Source organism: Halichoerus grypus, chromosome 2 (genome assembly GCF_964656455.1).
Source record: "Halichoerus grypus chromosome 2, mHalGry1.hap1.1, whole genome shotgun sequence".
Lineage (NCBI taxonomy): Eukaryota > Metazoa > Chordata > Mammalia > Carnivora > Phocidae > Halichoerus > Halichoerus grypus.
Window position 1 is genome coordinate 49,803,717 of NC_135713.1, and position 16,205 is coordinate 49,819,921.

The 16,205-nt window shown below is 39.4% G+C and overlaps 1 protein-coding gene across 4 annotated transcripts in view; it reads left to right on the plus strand.

The window, feature by feature from the left end:
- Positions 1–3,097: 3,097 nt before the first annotated feature.
- The window catches only part of TTC1 (tetratricopeptide repeat domain 1), a 46,816-nt gene continuing 33,708 nt past the window's right edge, over positions 3,098–16,205 (plus strand). The window contains exons 1-2 of one of the 4 annotated variants that reach the window (XM_078066812.1): positions 3,098–3,223; positions 4,575–4,936. In XM_078066812.1, coding sequence (XP_077922938.1) covers positions 4,607–4,936 — 330 coding nt within the window. In that variant the 5' untranslated portion in view covers positions 3,098–3,223; positions 4,575–4,606. Of the gene's footprint in view, positions 3,320–4,574; positions 4,937–16,205 lie in introns of all 4 variants that reach the window. The other 3 variants (XM_078066811.1, XM_036103641.2, XM_078066813.1) reach the window with 3 other exon arrangements.

Here is a 16,205-nt window from a genome sequence, read left to right on the forward strand (position 1 = left end):
CAGGAAGAAAAACAAAGAGAAAATGGTTCCTTTGCTAGTCTCCTGATTCATTGCTGTACACACCACAGGGTCTTGTATGACGCCTAGCATTCATTCATTATTCATGCATTCATATGCAGCTTCCATTCTTTCAACATACTTACGGGCTCAGTCCTCTGTCTGGGGGGTTTAAATGAAAACTTCACAAATATTATCACTATTAATATTGATTATCATGAGTAATGCTATTAATCAAATTACCATTACTGTTAGTAATTGATCATAATATTGGTAATACTGTGAGAACTTCATTAATAATAGTAATACAATGACTGCTAATGTTTATTGAGAACTTACCATCCATACTAAGCGCTGTTAATATTAAAGCATTTTTTTCTATCTTGAGCACTTCCCTTGTGTTTTAGATAAGACATGACACCATTTACTTCTTACAACAATCCTATAAGATGATTCCAGAAGTCTCGAAATCTTTTTATACAACTCATCAGAGCCCCGAGTTACCCAGTGTTTTGGCTATAAATTCCTGAAAGAGAATCATTCACCCATGTGATAACAGGATGTTCACTGACCCCTTACAACTGTAAACAAGACAGACATGGTCTCTGCCCTGGGAAAATAACAACAGAACAGCCCTCTAAATGAAAAACATTTCTTTTCCTTTTACATGGTGGCTATGAGCACTAAAGACAAAATTTCCAAGTTTCCAGGATCTGATGGGTGGACTTCCATTTGTAAAAATTTGTTTCTTGCTTTGTGCTCGGATACCTCGGCAACATCCAACTATGTATCATTCCCAAAAATATTCCTGAGATTTTTATGATGTCCCTCAGCCTTCCCTGGTTTTTTCCTTCTTAATGAACTATTACTCTTTCCGTGGCATAACTCAAATATCTTATTAGTGAAGACTTACCAAACTGAGCGAATTGGACGTTGGCTCTTCATGGTTTAAAAAAAATAAAATAAAAGAGAGAATGAATTGCTTCTTCCTTCAGGCTCAGTAGAGCTTTTATCTTATCCCCAATCTTCCCCTCCCCCAATAGGCAGTGAGCTCCCCAGAATGCGGAGGGAAGGGGCAGTGCCTTATTAGTTTTCCTGTAACCAGCAACTGTCACAAGGTCTGTCACATATTATTATTGTCTCTAACATTCATTAAACACTATGTGTCAAGCCCTGTGCACCTTGTCTTCTAAATTATATCATTTCTTTCTCCCAAACTTTCCACCAAACTACCATTGTTACCCAACCCAATTTTTACATATGGGGCAAATTTATATATCAAAGTTTAGAAGCATTAAGTTATTTACATCAAAGTCACACAGCTAGTCAAGTGGCAGAGCCAGAATGAGAATTCAAATAATCCACATAAAGCATTTTTCACAGCATGTGACACCTAATAAACACATAATCAATAAATGTTAGTTACTAGAATTATCATTCAAAGTTGGGCAGCTAGTAAAGTAAAAAAGCTGATGTTGTAACTCAAGTTTATTTTATTTACTTACTTACTAATTTTGCTCCAAAATTCATAGCCTTTCTATTGCACCAGAATTTAATTAACAGGACTTATTTTTTATTTTTTTTTATTTTTTTTAAATGTTTTATTTATTTATTCATGAGAGTCAGAGAGAGAGAGAGAGAGGCAGAGGCAGAGGGAGAAGCAGGCTCCCCGCCTAGCAGGGAGCCCGATGTGGGACTCGATCCCAGGACCCTGGGATCATGACCTGAGCCGAAGGCAGACGCTTAACCATCTGAGCCACCCAGGCGCCCCAGGACTTATTTTTTATTATTATTGAAGTACAGTTGACATACAATGTTATATTAGTTTCAGGTGTACAATATAGTGATTCGACAATTCTGTACATTACTCAGTGCTCACCATGTAACTGTAGTCACTATGTCACCATACAAAATTATTACAATATTATTAGCTATATTCCCTATGCTGTACTTTTCATCTCTGTGACTTATTTATTTTATAACTGGAAGTTTGTATCTCTTAGCACCTAACCGGACTTCTTAAACGTCGTAAGAAGCCTAACTATTGAAAAATTTTTAAGTTCCTGCAGCATTTTAAAAATTTTAAATATTAAAAGTTTCCAAAATTCTGATACATATTTTTGTTTTTGTATATTAAAGCTTTTGACTTACACAAAAATGCAAGAGTGTGCATAACCTCATTTAGACATAAATTCAAAAAACAAGTTTGATATCCTTCCTGAAAAAAGCCCCTCCCAGCTATCTCTCCAATAGGTTCTGTGAATTACAGAAAACTATTCTGCTGTTATTGCTGATTACCTGTCGGGCTACCTTAACAGGTATTTCAGTTCTGTATTCCCGGCATGGGAATGTAATGGAGTCTAATAAAGATTCAATAAACATTTCTTGAATGAATGCATTGGGCAACAGTTCGCTTTTGGTTCCAGGACCTCTTAACTCTCTTAATATTAGTGAAGACCACAAAAAGCTTTTGTTTATGTGGGTTATACTTATCAATATTAGAAGTTGTATTGTATTAGAAGTTAGAGCTGAAAAATATTTAATATTTATTAATTTAAGATAACAATACACCTATTATATGCCAACATATTCTTTTTATAAATCACTATATTTTCCAAAACAAAAAAATCCGTGTAGTGAGCAGAGTAGCATTGTTTTACATTTATGCAAATATCTGGCTTAATAGAAGACAGCTGGATTCTCATAGCTCCTTCTACATTCAATCCATTGCGCGATCACATGACACAGCCTCTGGAAAACACTGTATTCATGAAAGGGGTGTGGAAAAGGCAAATAACAACTTAGTATTATTATGAAAACTGTTTTGATCTAGTAATGGGCCCCTGGAAAGGCACACTTTGAGAACCATTAGAAAACTATTTTGGACAAGGTTTATGCTTCAGGATTCCTCCATGCATTGCTAGCATAAGAGGCCAGAGTGAAGGAGTAAACGTTAACAGCATGGAGACAGCCTTTTTCTACTGTGCTGAGTAACGCGGAGTCTCGCCGTAACCCAAGATGGCAACCGTCACTTGCATTTCAGTCCGTACAAGGCGTCACACAACGCGACAGCGACGCGCTCTCTCCCCGAGAGTTCCACTACATTTCCCAGGATGCTTTGCCAACGGCGTCGCCATTGGTTGGTGCCGAGGGAAGTGCACTTGACTGAGCGGAAATAGAAGATCCCGGAGACTGGGAAGGTGAAGACTAGAGGAGCTGGGGACCTGTGAGTAGGTACCTGGGACTGTCCGCTTTGGCTCTGAGGGACTCAGCTAGAGGACGAACTGCTGGGAAACGTAGGGTGGCCCCGCCTTAACCCTGGGTATTCAAACTCGCGTTCTTCCACTAGATCTGGGGGCAGGGAGAAACAAAACATTGCTGTGGAGGCGAAGTCTTAGTATTAAGATCTTGCTGTTTGAAGTTTTCTTGGGACGAGCTGGGACGAATTCGGGCCCTTGTCGCGACACAAGGGGTCGTTGGCGTGATTTTGCTGCGACCAGAGGGGCGAGGGGGCGGGGCTGCTGACGGTCTGACTCAGCTTCTACAGCCATGGTTCTCAGTTGGCTGTACGTTAAAATCACCTGGGATGCCTTTTTAAAATACAGGTGTTCTGGGCCTAGGCCAGACCAATAAATCATAATCTGTGGAGAATAAGATCTGGGCAGCAGTACTTGCTAAAGCGTCCCAAGTATTATGTTGTCTAGCCAGGGTTGAGAATCACTCTTTTAGTGCCTGAGTCTGACCCCCACGGAGATCCTGTGTAGGACCAGCTGCGCCAGGATTCCCCTTCCACCACTATAACCTGCGTTGGTTCTACAGCACACATTTGGGTGAGGCTGACGATCTCTGTTTTGGCACCGATTGCGTTTTGAGCTCCATCGGAAACTTATCCTTGAGCTTCATACGGTGGTGCTGGAAAGGCAGGCCCGCATTTTTTTATTTACGACCTGGCTATTAATTCCGAATAAAGATTAGGGCCGTTTCATTTTTCTTGCCATTGTTTTAGCTTATCCTGTTTTTTGCTACCCCCGACAAAATTCGAGCAGTGGAAAGAGGAAGAGCCACATTAAAACCGTTCTCTTTTTGCTAATACGAAATTCTGAAAGGGGAGTCAGTAAAATGTTTGGCATTATTTATGGCTTATATAACCAATTTTTTAATAATGGATTTCAGCAAAAGGAAGTTAGGGTATGTTTTTGGTTTTGATGCAGAAGTTTGTTTATGCATGATAGGTAGGATTTTTTTTTTTTTAATACAGGTTTGCCCTGCTATCCAAAAGTTGAGCATTCCTGTCAAGCCTTTCCTAAGCTGAAATAGCCTAAGGCAAAGATTATCCACACACACACCCCCTTTCCAAAAGGTGGAATTATACTACTTTGCTTTTATGAAAGACCTACATTAATATTTACCTGTTTTCACTAATTGAAAGAAATCTGAAGGGGATGTTCACTTTTATGAAAACTGTTACCATACTAACGTAGGTCTCTGTTAAAAGCTAAGTGGCATATGGTGGACTTTTGGAAAGTGGTGGATGTCTGTATAAGCACCATTACCTAACATGTTTTCTCTTTTCCCAGAGCTTTGGCTTCACCTCCCTCACTGATACAGCATGGGGGAGAAGTCAGAGAACTGTAGGGCTCCAGAGGATCTTTTCAATGGTTTGAAAGTTACAGATCCCCAGGAAGCAGAGTGTGCTACCCCTCCGGTTTCCAGTCCCAAAGATCACCATCTCCAGAGCAAGCTGCTCAAGGATGTTGCAGCTCATTCCCAGGAAGACCAGGGAGAAGAGGAGTGTTTTCATGACCTTAGTGCCTCATTTGAGGAGGAGGAGCCAGGAGCAGACAAGGTTGAGAACAAACCTGATGATGTGAATTCCTCTGAACTTGATGAAGAATACCTAATAGAACTGGAAAAAAACATGCCAGTTGAGGAGAAACAGGTAAATATTTATTGTACACGATCTGCCACATAAACTGCTTTTTAAATTGAATAAATGTGGCTGCTACGGTATCATAGATTGGGTCATCTGTGGTAAAGAGTAACGTGCCATCTGTGTCCTTTTTGCTTCAGTAGTGATGGAGCTGAGATAAATCAGTAGCATGGCAGGGAAGCTTCACAACATACCCACTCCTTCCATCTTTCCACCCCTGCCAACCTGGGAACCCACTGTTCGGATTCCTGATAGGTTGGTTTTTTCTGTTCCAGACTTTTGTGTAACTATAATTACTTTTCAAATATAAACATTTTATATTTGTATATCAACCTATGTTTTCATAGCTTAATTTGAAAATTTATAAGAATAACAATATCTCATAGAAACAATGTGCTGTGGTGTTAGCCCCTGTTACATTAACTCCACTAAGGAAACATCATCTGAAGAGTACAGACTGCCTTTACCTAATTGTGGTACTACTCTCTTAGGTAGTTTTGTGCTGTTTTGATAAATATCTTTATGAAATTATTAGGAAACCAAAACAGATGAAGAAATGTCTCTTCACTGCACATACGTTTTGGTTTTATAGGTCATCTGAAACAGGATACCTTTGATTCTTTTAAAATAGACAAAGTTGAGATAATTCAACAACAACAAAATAAACACAAATGGCCAAAAATGTGAAGACTTTCAGCCTCACTAATAATTTTTTTAAGACTTATTTATTTATTTTGGGGGGAGAGAGGGCATGCGCGTGTACACACACATGCAAGCACGGGGAGGGGCAGAGGGAGAGAGTCATCAAGCAGACTCCTCGCTGAGCGTGGAGCCCTACATGGGGCTCGATCTCACAACCCTGAGATCATGACCTGAGCTGAAACCAAGAGTCGGAGGCTTAACTGACTGAGCCGCTCAGGCCCCCCTCACTAATAATCCTTAAATGCAAATTGAAACACTGTGTTTCATATTTATCTGATGTCAACAATGAGAGGACATAGGAGTGCATGTACTAATTTTGAGAGTTTAAAGTGCTACATCATTTCTGTGGGGTACAGGTATCAAATTTTTATATGGATGTTTCTTTAGATCAGGGCTATCAGTAGAACCTTCTGCAATGATGGGAATTTTCTATATCTACTCTCTTCAATACAGTGGCTACCACATTTTAATAGTCATCAGGTGGAGCATTTGAAATGTGACTAATAGAGCTAAGGAACTGAATTTTAAAATTTTTTATTTCAGTTAATTTAAATAGTCACATGTGGCTAGTGCGTTCCATATTGGACAGCACAGCTAAACCTCTGATTCTCTTTAGTCATTTAAGGAAGTTACTAGAGATGTGTACAGATGTATGTATAAAGATGTGTTGCAGCATCATTCATAATTTTGAACATTAGAAATAATGTTCAACAGAGGGTATTACTTTAAACATTTTTGCCATTTTTATGCAGCAGCATATTATGCAGTCATTAAAAAGAAAGATAAATCTTAATATTGACATGGAAAAAAATTCCTGTAATGTTAAATGAATTAAACAGGTGTGATAATATGGCTTATAATAAGAGATATGTATTTGGTTTTTGTCCAGTTCCTGGCACAGAGGTCCTAAAACCCTTGGAATTGCCTAATAAGAGATAAGAGTGTCGTTTGTTATTTATAACAAGTCCCTTTCAACCACAAACGAGGTGATTTTTGGAAGGCCCCCAAGGATGAGGTCTGGTTGTCAAGAGTTGGGAGCTTTCAGCGCCACCCTACCCCACCCCCACCTCTGGGGAGGGGACGGGGGCTGGAGGTTGAGTTAATCACTTGGGGCCAGTGATTTGACCAATTGTGCTTATGTACTGAAACCTACATTTAAAAACCCAAAAGAAGGGTTCAGAGAGCTTCCACGTTGAGTGAACCTGTGGAGGTGCAAGGAGGGTGACACACCCAGAGGGCGTGGAAGCTCAGTGCCCCTTCCCACATACCTTGTCCTATGCATCTCTTCCAGCTGCCTATTCCCAGAGTTACAGTCTTTAGAATAAACTGGTAATCTAGTAAGTAAACTGTTTTCCTGAGTTTTGTGAGCCTCTTTAGCAATTTAATTGCACCTGAGGAAGAGGTCATGGGAACTTCCAATTTATAGCCCATACATCAGAAGCAGAGGTGACAGCCTGGACTTGCAGTTGGCATCTGAAGTAGGGGTGGGGTTGGGGCCAGTCTTGTGGCACCGAGCCTTTAATTTGTAGGATCTGACACTATATTCAGGTGGATCGTGTCCAAATTGCGTTAAGTTGCAGGACAGCAGCCGGTGTGTGCTCTAGAGTTGGAGTTGTTGGCTGTGGGGAAACTCCCACACGTCTGCTCACAGGATGTTCCCTGTGAGTTGTGACAGTAGAGACACACGAGGTGTTTTCCCTTTACAGCAGGTTATGGAGTGATGTTTCCTTTTAAGTTAAAAACCTATGTGAAAATATGTTCATACAGAAAAGTTTGGACTGATACAGGATGTGATTATTAGGGAATTTTTATTTATATTTAATACACTTTTTTGAAGTATAGTTGACATACGGTATTGTATTAGTTTCAGGTGTTCAATATAGTCATTTGACAATCCTATATATTACTCATTTCTTACCATGATAATGCTTACTATCTGTCAGCATACAAAGTTAATATTATTGACTGTATTCCCTATGCCGTACTTTTCATCCCCGTGACTTATTCTATAACTGGAAGTTTTACCTCTTAATCCCTTTCACCTATTTTTCTCATTCCCCACTTTTTTTTTTTTATAGTAAGCACACGTTAAAACAACAACACAAGTTACTCCACTTTAAGAATATAAATAAATAAAAATTGATTCTTTACCACCAGCATGGACTTTTACCAAACAGCATATAAAGCTGACCTTGAGGATTTAGAAAGAAATGCTATTAAAGGATCTGTGTATTGGCAAATGTTTCTCTTCAGGCAGAATCAAGTATCAATAGCTAAAGCCTGTTATTCAAGCTGACTTGATTTGCCCTGTGCTGAGAAGATAATCCCGGCTCAAGAGGAGTTCCCGTTCTTAGCAGAACTCATAAATCAAGAGCAATGGAGAGGAGGAGGGGAGGGGGCAAAAACAACAGGAGTAATGGAGGAGGAAGGCAGTAAAGATTTTTAAAAACAGGCAAAATCTCTTAAGGAAAGCACTGTGTATATGTGTATGTATATCTTAACCTTTTGTGAAAACTTAAATGTCAACATGACTACCCAGAGGAATGGGATTTCAGCAAATATTTGAGATGTACTAGATCTGCAAAGCAAATAGGTGATTCTCAAAGGCCTGGTTGAAGTAAAGGACAAATCTGGTAGCACATGAGAATTATTGCTATAATATTAGACGCAAAGATGCTTTATAGTATGGAGACCTGTGGAACATACTGGATTGTGGTGCTATTGATCCTGTAGTAGAATCACCTTTTATGGGCTACTTGTCACAGTAGAGTTTAGTCCTTATGTGTATATTCCCTAGGTAATTTTTTTTTAAGATTTTATTTATTTATTTGAGAGAGAGAGAGCATGATCGGAGTGAGGGGCAGAGGGAGAAGCAGACTCCCCGCCGAGCGGGGAGCCCAGTGGTAGGGCTCGATCCACGGACTCCAGGATCATGACTTGAGCCAAAGGCAGATGCTTAACCAACTGAGCCACCCGGGCACCCCTCCCTCCCTAGGTAATTCTTACGTGCTCACTAAAGTAGAGGACCTCTCTCTTGGGGCCTTGCACATCATCTTCCTTCATCAAATAGCTGTTGAATAAATGGTATGATTATCTGTGCTGTGAGGGCCAGTAATTGGTCTTACAAGTTATAGACCGTTTATCTCATTCATTTATTTACACCAGAAATATTTGCATTTCTTCCACGTGTCAGGCATTGTTTGAGGCTCTTAAGAATACAGTGGTAAACAAGATGGGAGGATTTCTCTTCTCTCATAGCTGGGAGATATTTAAAAAAATGAAAAATAAAAAATAAATATAAATAAACAAGTAAAATGGTAAGATGAAGTGACAAGGCATGGGATTAGAAGGATGGGAAGGACTACTTTAGATTGGCTGGTCAGGAAAGGCCTCTCTGGAGAGGTTGTATATCAGCAAAGACTGGAAGGGAAAAAGGAGTTAAATATGTGAACAGTCTGAGAGGGAAATATTCCATGCAAGGGGAGAAAGTAGTATATAGCACGATTCCTTGGCTTCAGCTACTGTGGGGTGGATGGTGATACCGTTTATAAATATGGAGAAGACGGAGGGATTTTGAGTTCATTAGGGTTCTAGTGATTTAATTCTTGCTGTAAATGAAAAAGTTTATTTGTAAGCCATAATGCAGATTTAGTCATTTTAATGGGTTTCCTGCCTCCTGCCATTTGATATACATGGTATTCATTTGCAAATAGGTACACATGTAGATCCATTTAAGTAATAAGTAAGGGATACAAAAGTCTGTTGCTTGGTGAACATGTACTCAGAGCGCAAGGTTCTGGGATTTTAAGACATTTTCCTTAGTCTCTGAAAACATAAAGGGTTGTTCTTTCCTTCAAGACTGTTCATGTTTAACCAGGAACCGTTATTGAAGTATTGGTTAGGAGCAGAAGTTCTTTATCAGTTCTTTCCCTACCTCTCATTTTTCCTAACTCCCACAGTACTTAATCTTTTTGATTTCCACATTTTTTGTGTTATTTTCATAATTGTTTCCAAGGTTGTTGTAACAGTGAGCATGTTTGCAGGGAGCATTCTCTTGGTTGCTTCCAGAGAGTTTTCAGTGACTTTTCTGTAGTGGCCTGCATATTCTGTTAACTTTATGAGAAAACTCTTTCTGATTTGTTTCCCTTTTATTTCATTTTTAATGGGCATCCTTTTGAACTAAGGTTGCCATATTTATTAATTTCTTAGCGTTTACTAGTTTGGGGTTTAATGAACACTATTGACAAGTGATCAAATAAAATCCCAGAACTTAAGAATTGGAAGGGACCTTAGATTTCTGATCCAAGTTTAAGTCAGGGGAAATAATATTTCCAAAATGTTTACTCCAAAACATTTGGAAGTTAGTGGGTTGGTTTTTTTTTTTTAAGATTTTATTTATTTGTTTGTTTGTTTGTTTATTATAGAGAGCGGGGAGGGGAGGAGTAGAGGGCAAGGGACAAGCGGACTCTGCTGAGCGCAGAGCCCAATGTGGGTCTCAATCTCACGACCCTGATATCATGACCTGAGCCGAAATCAAGAGTCAGACACTCAACTGACTGAGCCACCCAGGCATCCCTTAGTGGGATAATTTAGACTGTTTGCTGATGAAAAAGTTAAAGTGACATTCGGTGTTCCTTAAGGAAGGAACTTTATGTAGAACTGTAGGTATGTGTTTATTAAGGAAGATCACTTTATGTAGATCAGTGGTTCTCAAACTTTATTGTACCTAAGAGTCACAGGAAATATATTAATCATGCAAAGTCCTAAGAAGTGTCTTGATAGCACAGACTTGTGAGGTGGCAGCCAGGAATCTGCTTTGTTAATGAACATCCCCAGGTCATTTTGGTATAGGTGAAACTGTGGCCACTCTTTGAGAGGCAGAAAGCCAGACTGACACACCACCAAGCTTTCAAAACACAAGTGTAACCAGTGTACTGACCGCATCTAACATCAGAAGAGTTTTATCAATGGGATGTTTTTCTTTTACCCTCATCTGTGCTTGGGGTCTAAAACAGACTTGTTGGGCAGAATTTAAACAGTGCTAAAGTAAGGAAATTTAGTTCTATTAAATTGAGTTTTGGGAAGTAGAATTTTCTGAGCTAAGAAGGAAATATTTCTAAGGTTAGTTTCTCATAGAGCAGTCATCTTTCCTGAAAAATATAGGACTTAATGAGAGGTCAGGTTCTAACTACAGCTTAAATCCAGAGATCCTCCCTCCAGACTCCCTAGAGGGTTTCTAAAAGTGACTTGTGGAGAGAACAAATGTGTCTGTATGTGTAAAGCATCCACGTTCTATTTCAAAACTGAAGCTTTTGTTTCCTTTTTAATGATAAAAGGACTGTTGTCCCCAGCCTTTCAGTGTGTAGCTTTTTCATCTCACCTGGATAAGAGCATAGCAGAAAAGTTTTGTTTCGTGTGCCTCCATTTTCCAGCCCTTTAGCAAGTATGTAGCTTTTTTTTTTTTTTTAACACTCATTTTTGACCCTTACGTCGTTGATCTCTGTGGCCACAGTGCTTGACTTGTTTTATTTTGTAGCAATTACTTTACAAAACTGCAGGGGGAAGCAGAGAGCTGCTGATAGATTTATGATACGGAAATTAACTTGCTGATGTGAACTTCTTGGTTTTCTCCCTGTTGTCTATTATTAAACACATGATCACTGCAGGATCATTAAGAGAATTTTTTTAAATGTATTCAGTGCAAGTTTTTGTCATTTAATGATAGAAGGGTTATACACTTCTAAGCTCTAAGTTATTTCTGTTCTATTCACTGATCTTAAGTATAGGGAATATTCCTAGCTGGCATTGTGAAGGTGGTTGTTTCGTGATTAATAAGGGAATGGAGGAGCACCTTCTGTCTGACGTTTTTGCCAGTTTACACCAAGATTAAAGTTGTATCAATTTAATTTCTCTAGGATTTTTGAGTCACAGAAAGCCATTCCTCACACTGAGATTGAAGAGCAAATCACCTATATTTTCTTCCAATACTTGTATGGTTTCACTTTATACATTTAGATCTCCAGTCTACGTGGAATTTACTCTTGTGTAAAGTGTATAAATGTATTCTAATTTTATCTTTTTCCAAATGACTACCAAGTTGTCCTAGCACCATTTTTAAAAGTCCATCTTTGCCTCAATGATTTAATTAAATTTTAATATCAACTCAGACTAAGTTTGTATCCTTTTCCAAATGCTTACCTTCTACCTGCTTTGTCAGATTATCAGTTAAAGCCTAACTTAATTTACAGTGGTATCATTAATCAAAACAACCACATTTAGGGGTTCTGGGGTGGCGTAGTAGGTTAAGTGTCCAACTTGATCTCACCTCAGGTCATGAGTTCAAGCCCCATATTGGGCTCCATGCTGGGCATGGAGCCTACTTCAAAACAAAAACAAAAAAACATTTACACTTCGGTTGGATCACCATTGGAAGGTCGCAGTGGCAATGAAATTTAAAAATAACTGGAGAATTGATTAGTTTAGAAATACAGAAATGTGTTGTTGTGATGGTGTTTTGCAATTTAATATTTCAAAGTTCTTTTATCTTTAAGAAAGTACAGTTCTCCATATCGTGTGAAATTCTTTTGTCCTGTGATCCAAGAAAATCATTCCCTGGAAAACAGAATAAAATTAAAGATCCTGAACATACCTATATTTGTGAAGGAAAAGAATAGATTTTAAACATTTGTGAATTGAATTTGTCCATCTGCGGGGCACCTGGGTGGCTCAGTCATTAAGCGTCTGCCTTCGGCTCAGGTCCTGATCCCAGGGTCCTGGGATCGAGTCCTGCATCGGGCTCCCTGCTCCCTGCTCCGCAGGAAGCCTGCTTCTCCCTCTCCCACTCCCCCTGCTTGTGTTCCCTCTCTCGCTGTATCTCTCTCTCTGTCAAATAAATAAAAACTTAAAAAAAAAAAAAAAAGAATTTGTCTATCTGCAAAAAACCATTTTACTAATTCAGTGGAAAATGGCCTTGGATTAACTATAGAAGAACAACTGAAGATCTGTGGTGTATGTGCCTGATTCAGGGAGGTAGAGGTTTATTTTTTTTATTTTAATTTTTTATTTTTATTTAAATTCAGTCAACATATAATGTAGTATTAGTTTCTAGGTAGAGTTCAGTGATTCATCAGTCTTATATAATACCCAGTGCTCATTATATCCCATGCCCTCCTTAATGTCCATCACCCAGTTACCCCTTCCCCCCACCACCCTCACCTCTAGTAACCCTCAGTTTGTGTCCTATGCTTAAGAATCTCTTATGGTTTGTCTCCCTCTCTGATTTCATCTTGTTTTATTTTTCCCTCTCTTCCCCTATGATCCTCTGTTTTGTTTCTTAAATTCCATGTAGGAGTAAGTATGATAATTATCTTTCTCTGATTGACTTATTTTGCTTAGCATAATACCCTCTAGTCCATCCATGCCATTGCAAATGGCAAGATACCAGTTTTTTGATAGCTGAGTAGTATTCCATTGTATTTATATACCACACCTTCTTTATCCATTCATCTGTTGATGGACATCAGGGCTCTTTCCATAGTTTGGCTATTGTGGACGTTGCTGCTATAAAGGTAGAGGTTTATTTATTTATTTATTTATTTTTAAAGATTTTATTTATTTGACGGAGACACAGCAAGAGAGGGAACACAAGCAGGGGGAGTGGGAGAGGGAGAAGCAGGCTTCCCGCAGAGCAGGGAGCCCGATGCAGGGCTCGATCCCAGGACCCTGGGATCATGACCTGAGCCAAAGGCAGATGCTTAACGACTGAGCCACCCAGGCACCCCGGTAGAGGTTTATTTTAACAAAGGTCTCAAAATGACTAAAGATGAGATCTGTGGGACCGGATGACATGTTCTAGAGCAGTGTCATCTTAGTTGACAAGTGCCTTAGTTCTTGATAGCAAGGGAATTAAAAATATCTTATAATTTAAATGTAATTTTTAAAAATTTAGTGCTTTCTGGGATGCCTGGGTGGCTGTCGGTTAAGCGGCTGCCTTTGGCTCAGGTCATGATCCCGGGGTCCTGGGATCGAGTCCCACATCGGGCTCCTTGCTCAGTGGGGAGCCTACTTCTCCCTCTGCCTGCCACTCCCCCTGTTTGTACTCTCGCTCACTCTCTCTGTGCACTCTCTCTCTCTAGCAAAAAAATAAATAAAATCTTCTAAAAAAATCTAGTGTTTTCTGTTACATTAATTTTTTAGTGTACCGTTTTAATATTTCTCATTTTTAAACTGTTTCTTCGCTAAAATTTTTTAGTGGTCGCTATATGGATTATGTTGTGCATCTTATTATAGTCTAGTTTAATACTACGTAATTCCAGTAATGTATAGAAATTTTGCTTCAGTGTAACTCCCATTTCCTCCCCTTCATTTGTGCCACTATTGTCACATAGAGTATATCAATATATGTTATAAACCCAACCATATAGTATCATAGTTATTATATAATCTGTTTGTCTTTTAAGGAAATTAAGAGAGAAAAGAAGGGGTGCCTGGGCGGTACAGTTGGTTTAGTGTCCAGCTCTCTTGTGGAGTCGGCTTGAGATTCTCTCTCCCTCTTCCTCAGCCCTTCCCGTTCGTGCATGCATGCTCACTCTCAAATAAATCTTAAAAAAAAAAAATAATGTATTTATAGAGCCTTTTATGTATTTACCATTTCTAATGCTCTTCATTTCTCCTTGTAGATTTGAGTTACCATCGAGTGTCAGTTCCTCTCAGTCCAAAGGATTTCCTTTAGTATATCTTGTTTTGTGGGGTTTTTTGGTTTTTTTGGTTTTTTTTATTTGACAGACACAGCGAGAATGGGAACACAAGCAGGGGGGAGTGGGAGAGGGAGAAGCAGGCCTCCCGTGGAGCAGGGAGCCCAGTGAGGGACTCGATCCCAGGACCCTGGGATCATGACCTGAGCTGAAGGCAGACATTTAACGACTGAGCCACCGAGGCGCCCCCCCTTTAGTATGTCTTGTAAGGAAGGTTTGGTGGAAGCACATTCTGTGTTTATCTGTGAATGTCTTTACTTTGCCTTCCTTCTGAGGTATGGTTTTGCCGCATATCTAATTCTTGGTTGACAATTTTTTTTTCTTTCAACATTCTGAGTATGTCATCACACTGCCTCTGGCCTCAGTTGTTCCTGGTGAGAATCGGGTAACAATACTAGTTTTGCTGTTCCCCTATACCTGGTAAGTTGTTTCCCTGCTGTTGCTTTCAGATTTTGTCTTTGTGTTTTTCTTTCAGCAGTTTGACTCTGGTGTCTCTAGATATGGATCTATGTACTTGGGGTTCATTGAGCTTCTTGGATCTTTAGGTTAACATTTTTCATCAAAATTTTGACATTTTCAGCCATTATGGCTTCAGATATTTGTTCTGTTCCTTTTTCTCTTCTCTTCTGGGACTCCCATCACATGTGTTGTGAGGGCTCTGTTTTTTACCATCCTTTTTCTGCCCTCGGTTCTTCAAATTGGATGGCTCTCACTTCAAGTTTACTTATTTTTCATGCCAATTCAAATCTCCTTTCTATCAATTTTTCATTTCAGTTTTTGGACTTTTCAACTTTTTCTTCATTTTAAATAATTTTTGTCCCTTTATCATGGTTCTCTTTTTTTAATCATTGTCATTATGCTCTCATTTAAGTCTTTAAACACAATTTCCTTTAGTTCTTTGAACATATTTACTTATAGGTGCTTTCACATCTTTGCTAGATCTAAAATCTGTGGATGTTCAGATGTTTCTTTTGACTTTTCTTCTGATTATAGGTCAAACTTTCTGTCTCTTTGTATGTCTTACAGTTTTTTATTAAAACTGGATGTTTTAAGTAATACTGTAGCAACTCTGGATTCTGGCCCCTTCCCAGCACCACCACCCCCCACTTGCATTATTTTTGTTGTTGCTTTTTTGTCAACTTGTTTGTTTAGTAATTTACCTGGACTTAAATTGTATAATCTATTTCCCCTGGGGTGTGTAGCCACTGACAGCTGTGCTCAGGTGGGTTTTGTTTTTGTCCGTGTTTTTATTTTTAAGTCTGGCCTTCATGGGGTTGCTTCTGTTTTTGCACAGCTTAGTGGTCAGCCAATAACTGGTCAGAGATTATGTTCAAACACCTCAAGCCAATAAGGCTTCCACCTACTGATTTGTCTGTGGATTTAGAAATGTATGACAATTTTAGGGAATTTTCAAGTCTGCCCTAGCTGGACTCTCTTGTGTCTCCTCACCACATGTACACAGGCTCCTGATAGGGCAAGGGTGTGTAAATAGCTTTGGCCTCTTCATTCTTCCCAAGCATGTACACCATGTCCAGTCCATCAGGGGTATTTGAAGAGCTTATCAAGTATCTCTGTGACTGCCTCTTCTATCTACCGGTTATATTTCTGTCTGGTCCATGGGTCCCTTGTTTGCCCAGCCAGGGCTGCAACCACAGAGTAGTAGAACCTCTGACCTTCCCTGTTTGCTTGCCACTCAGATTGCTACTTATTACTGAAACCACCACTGGGCATGGATTATTTCACCTTCTGCTTTGAATCAGTTCATCCTCCTCAAACAGTGGAACTGCTGGTTATTCATGGCCTACCTTGCTGTATTCCAGCCA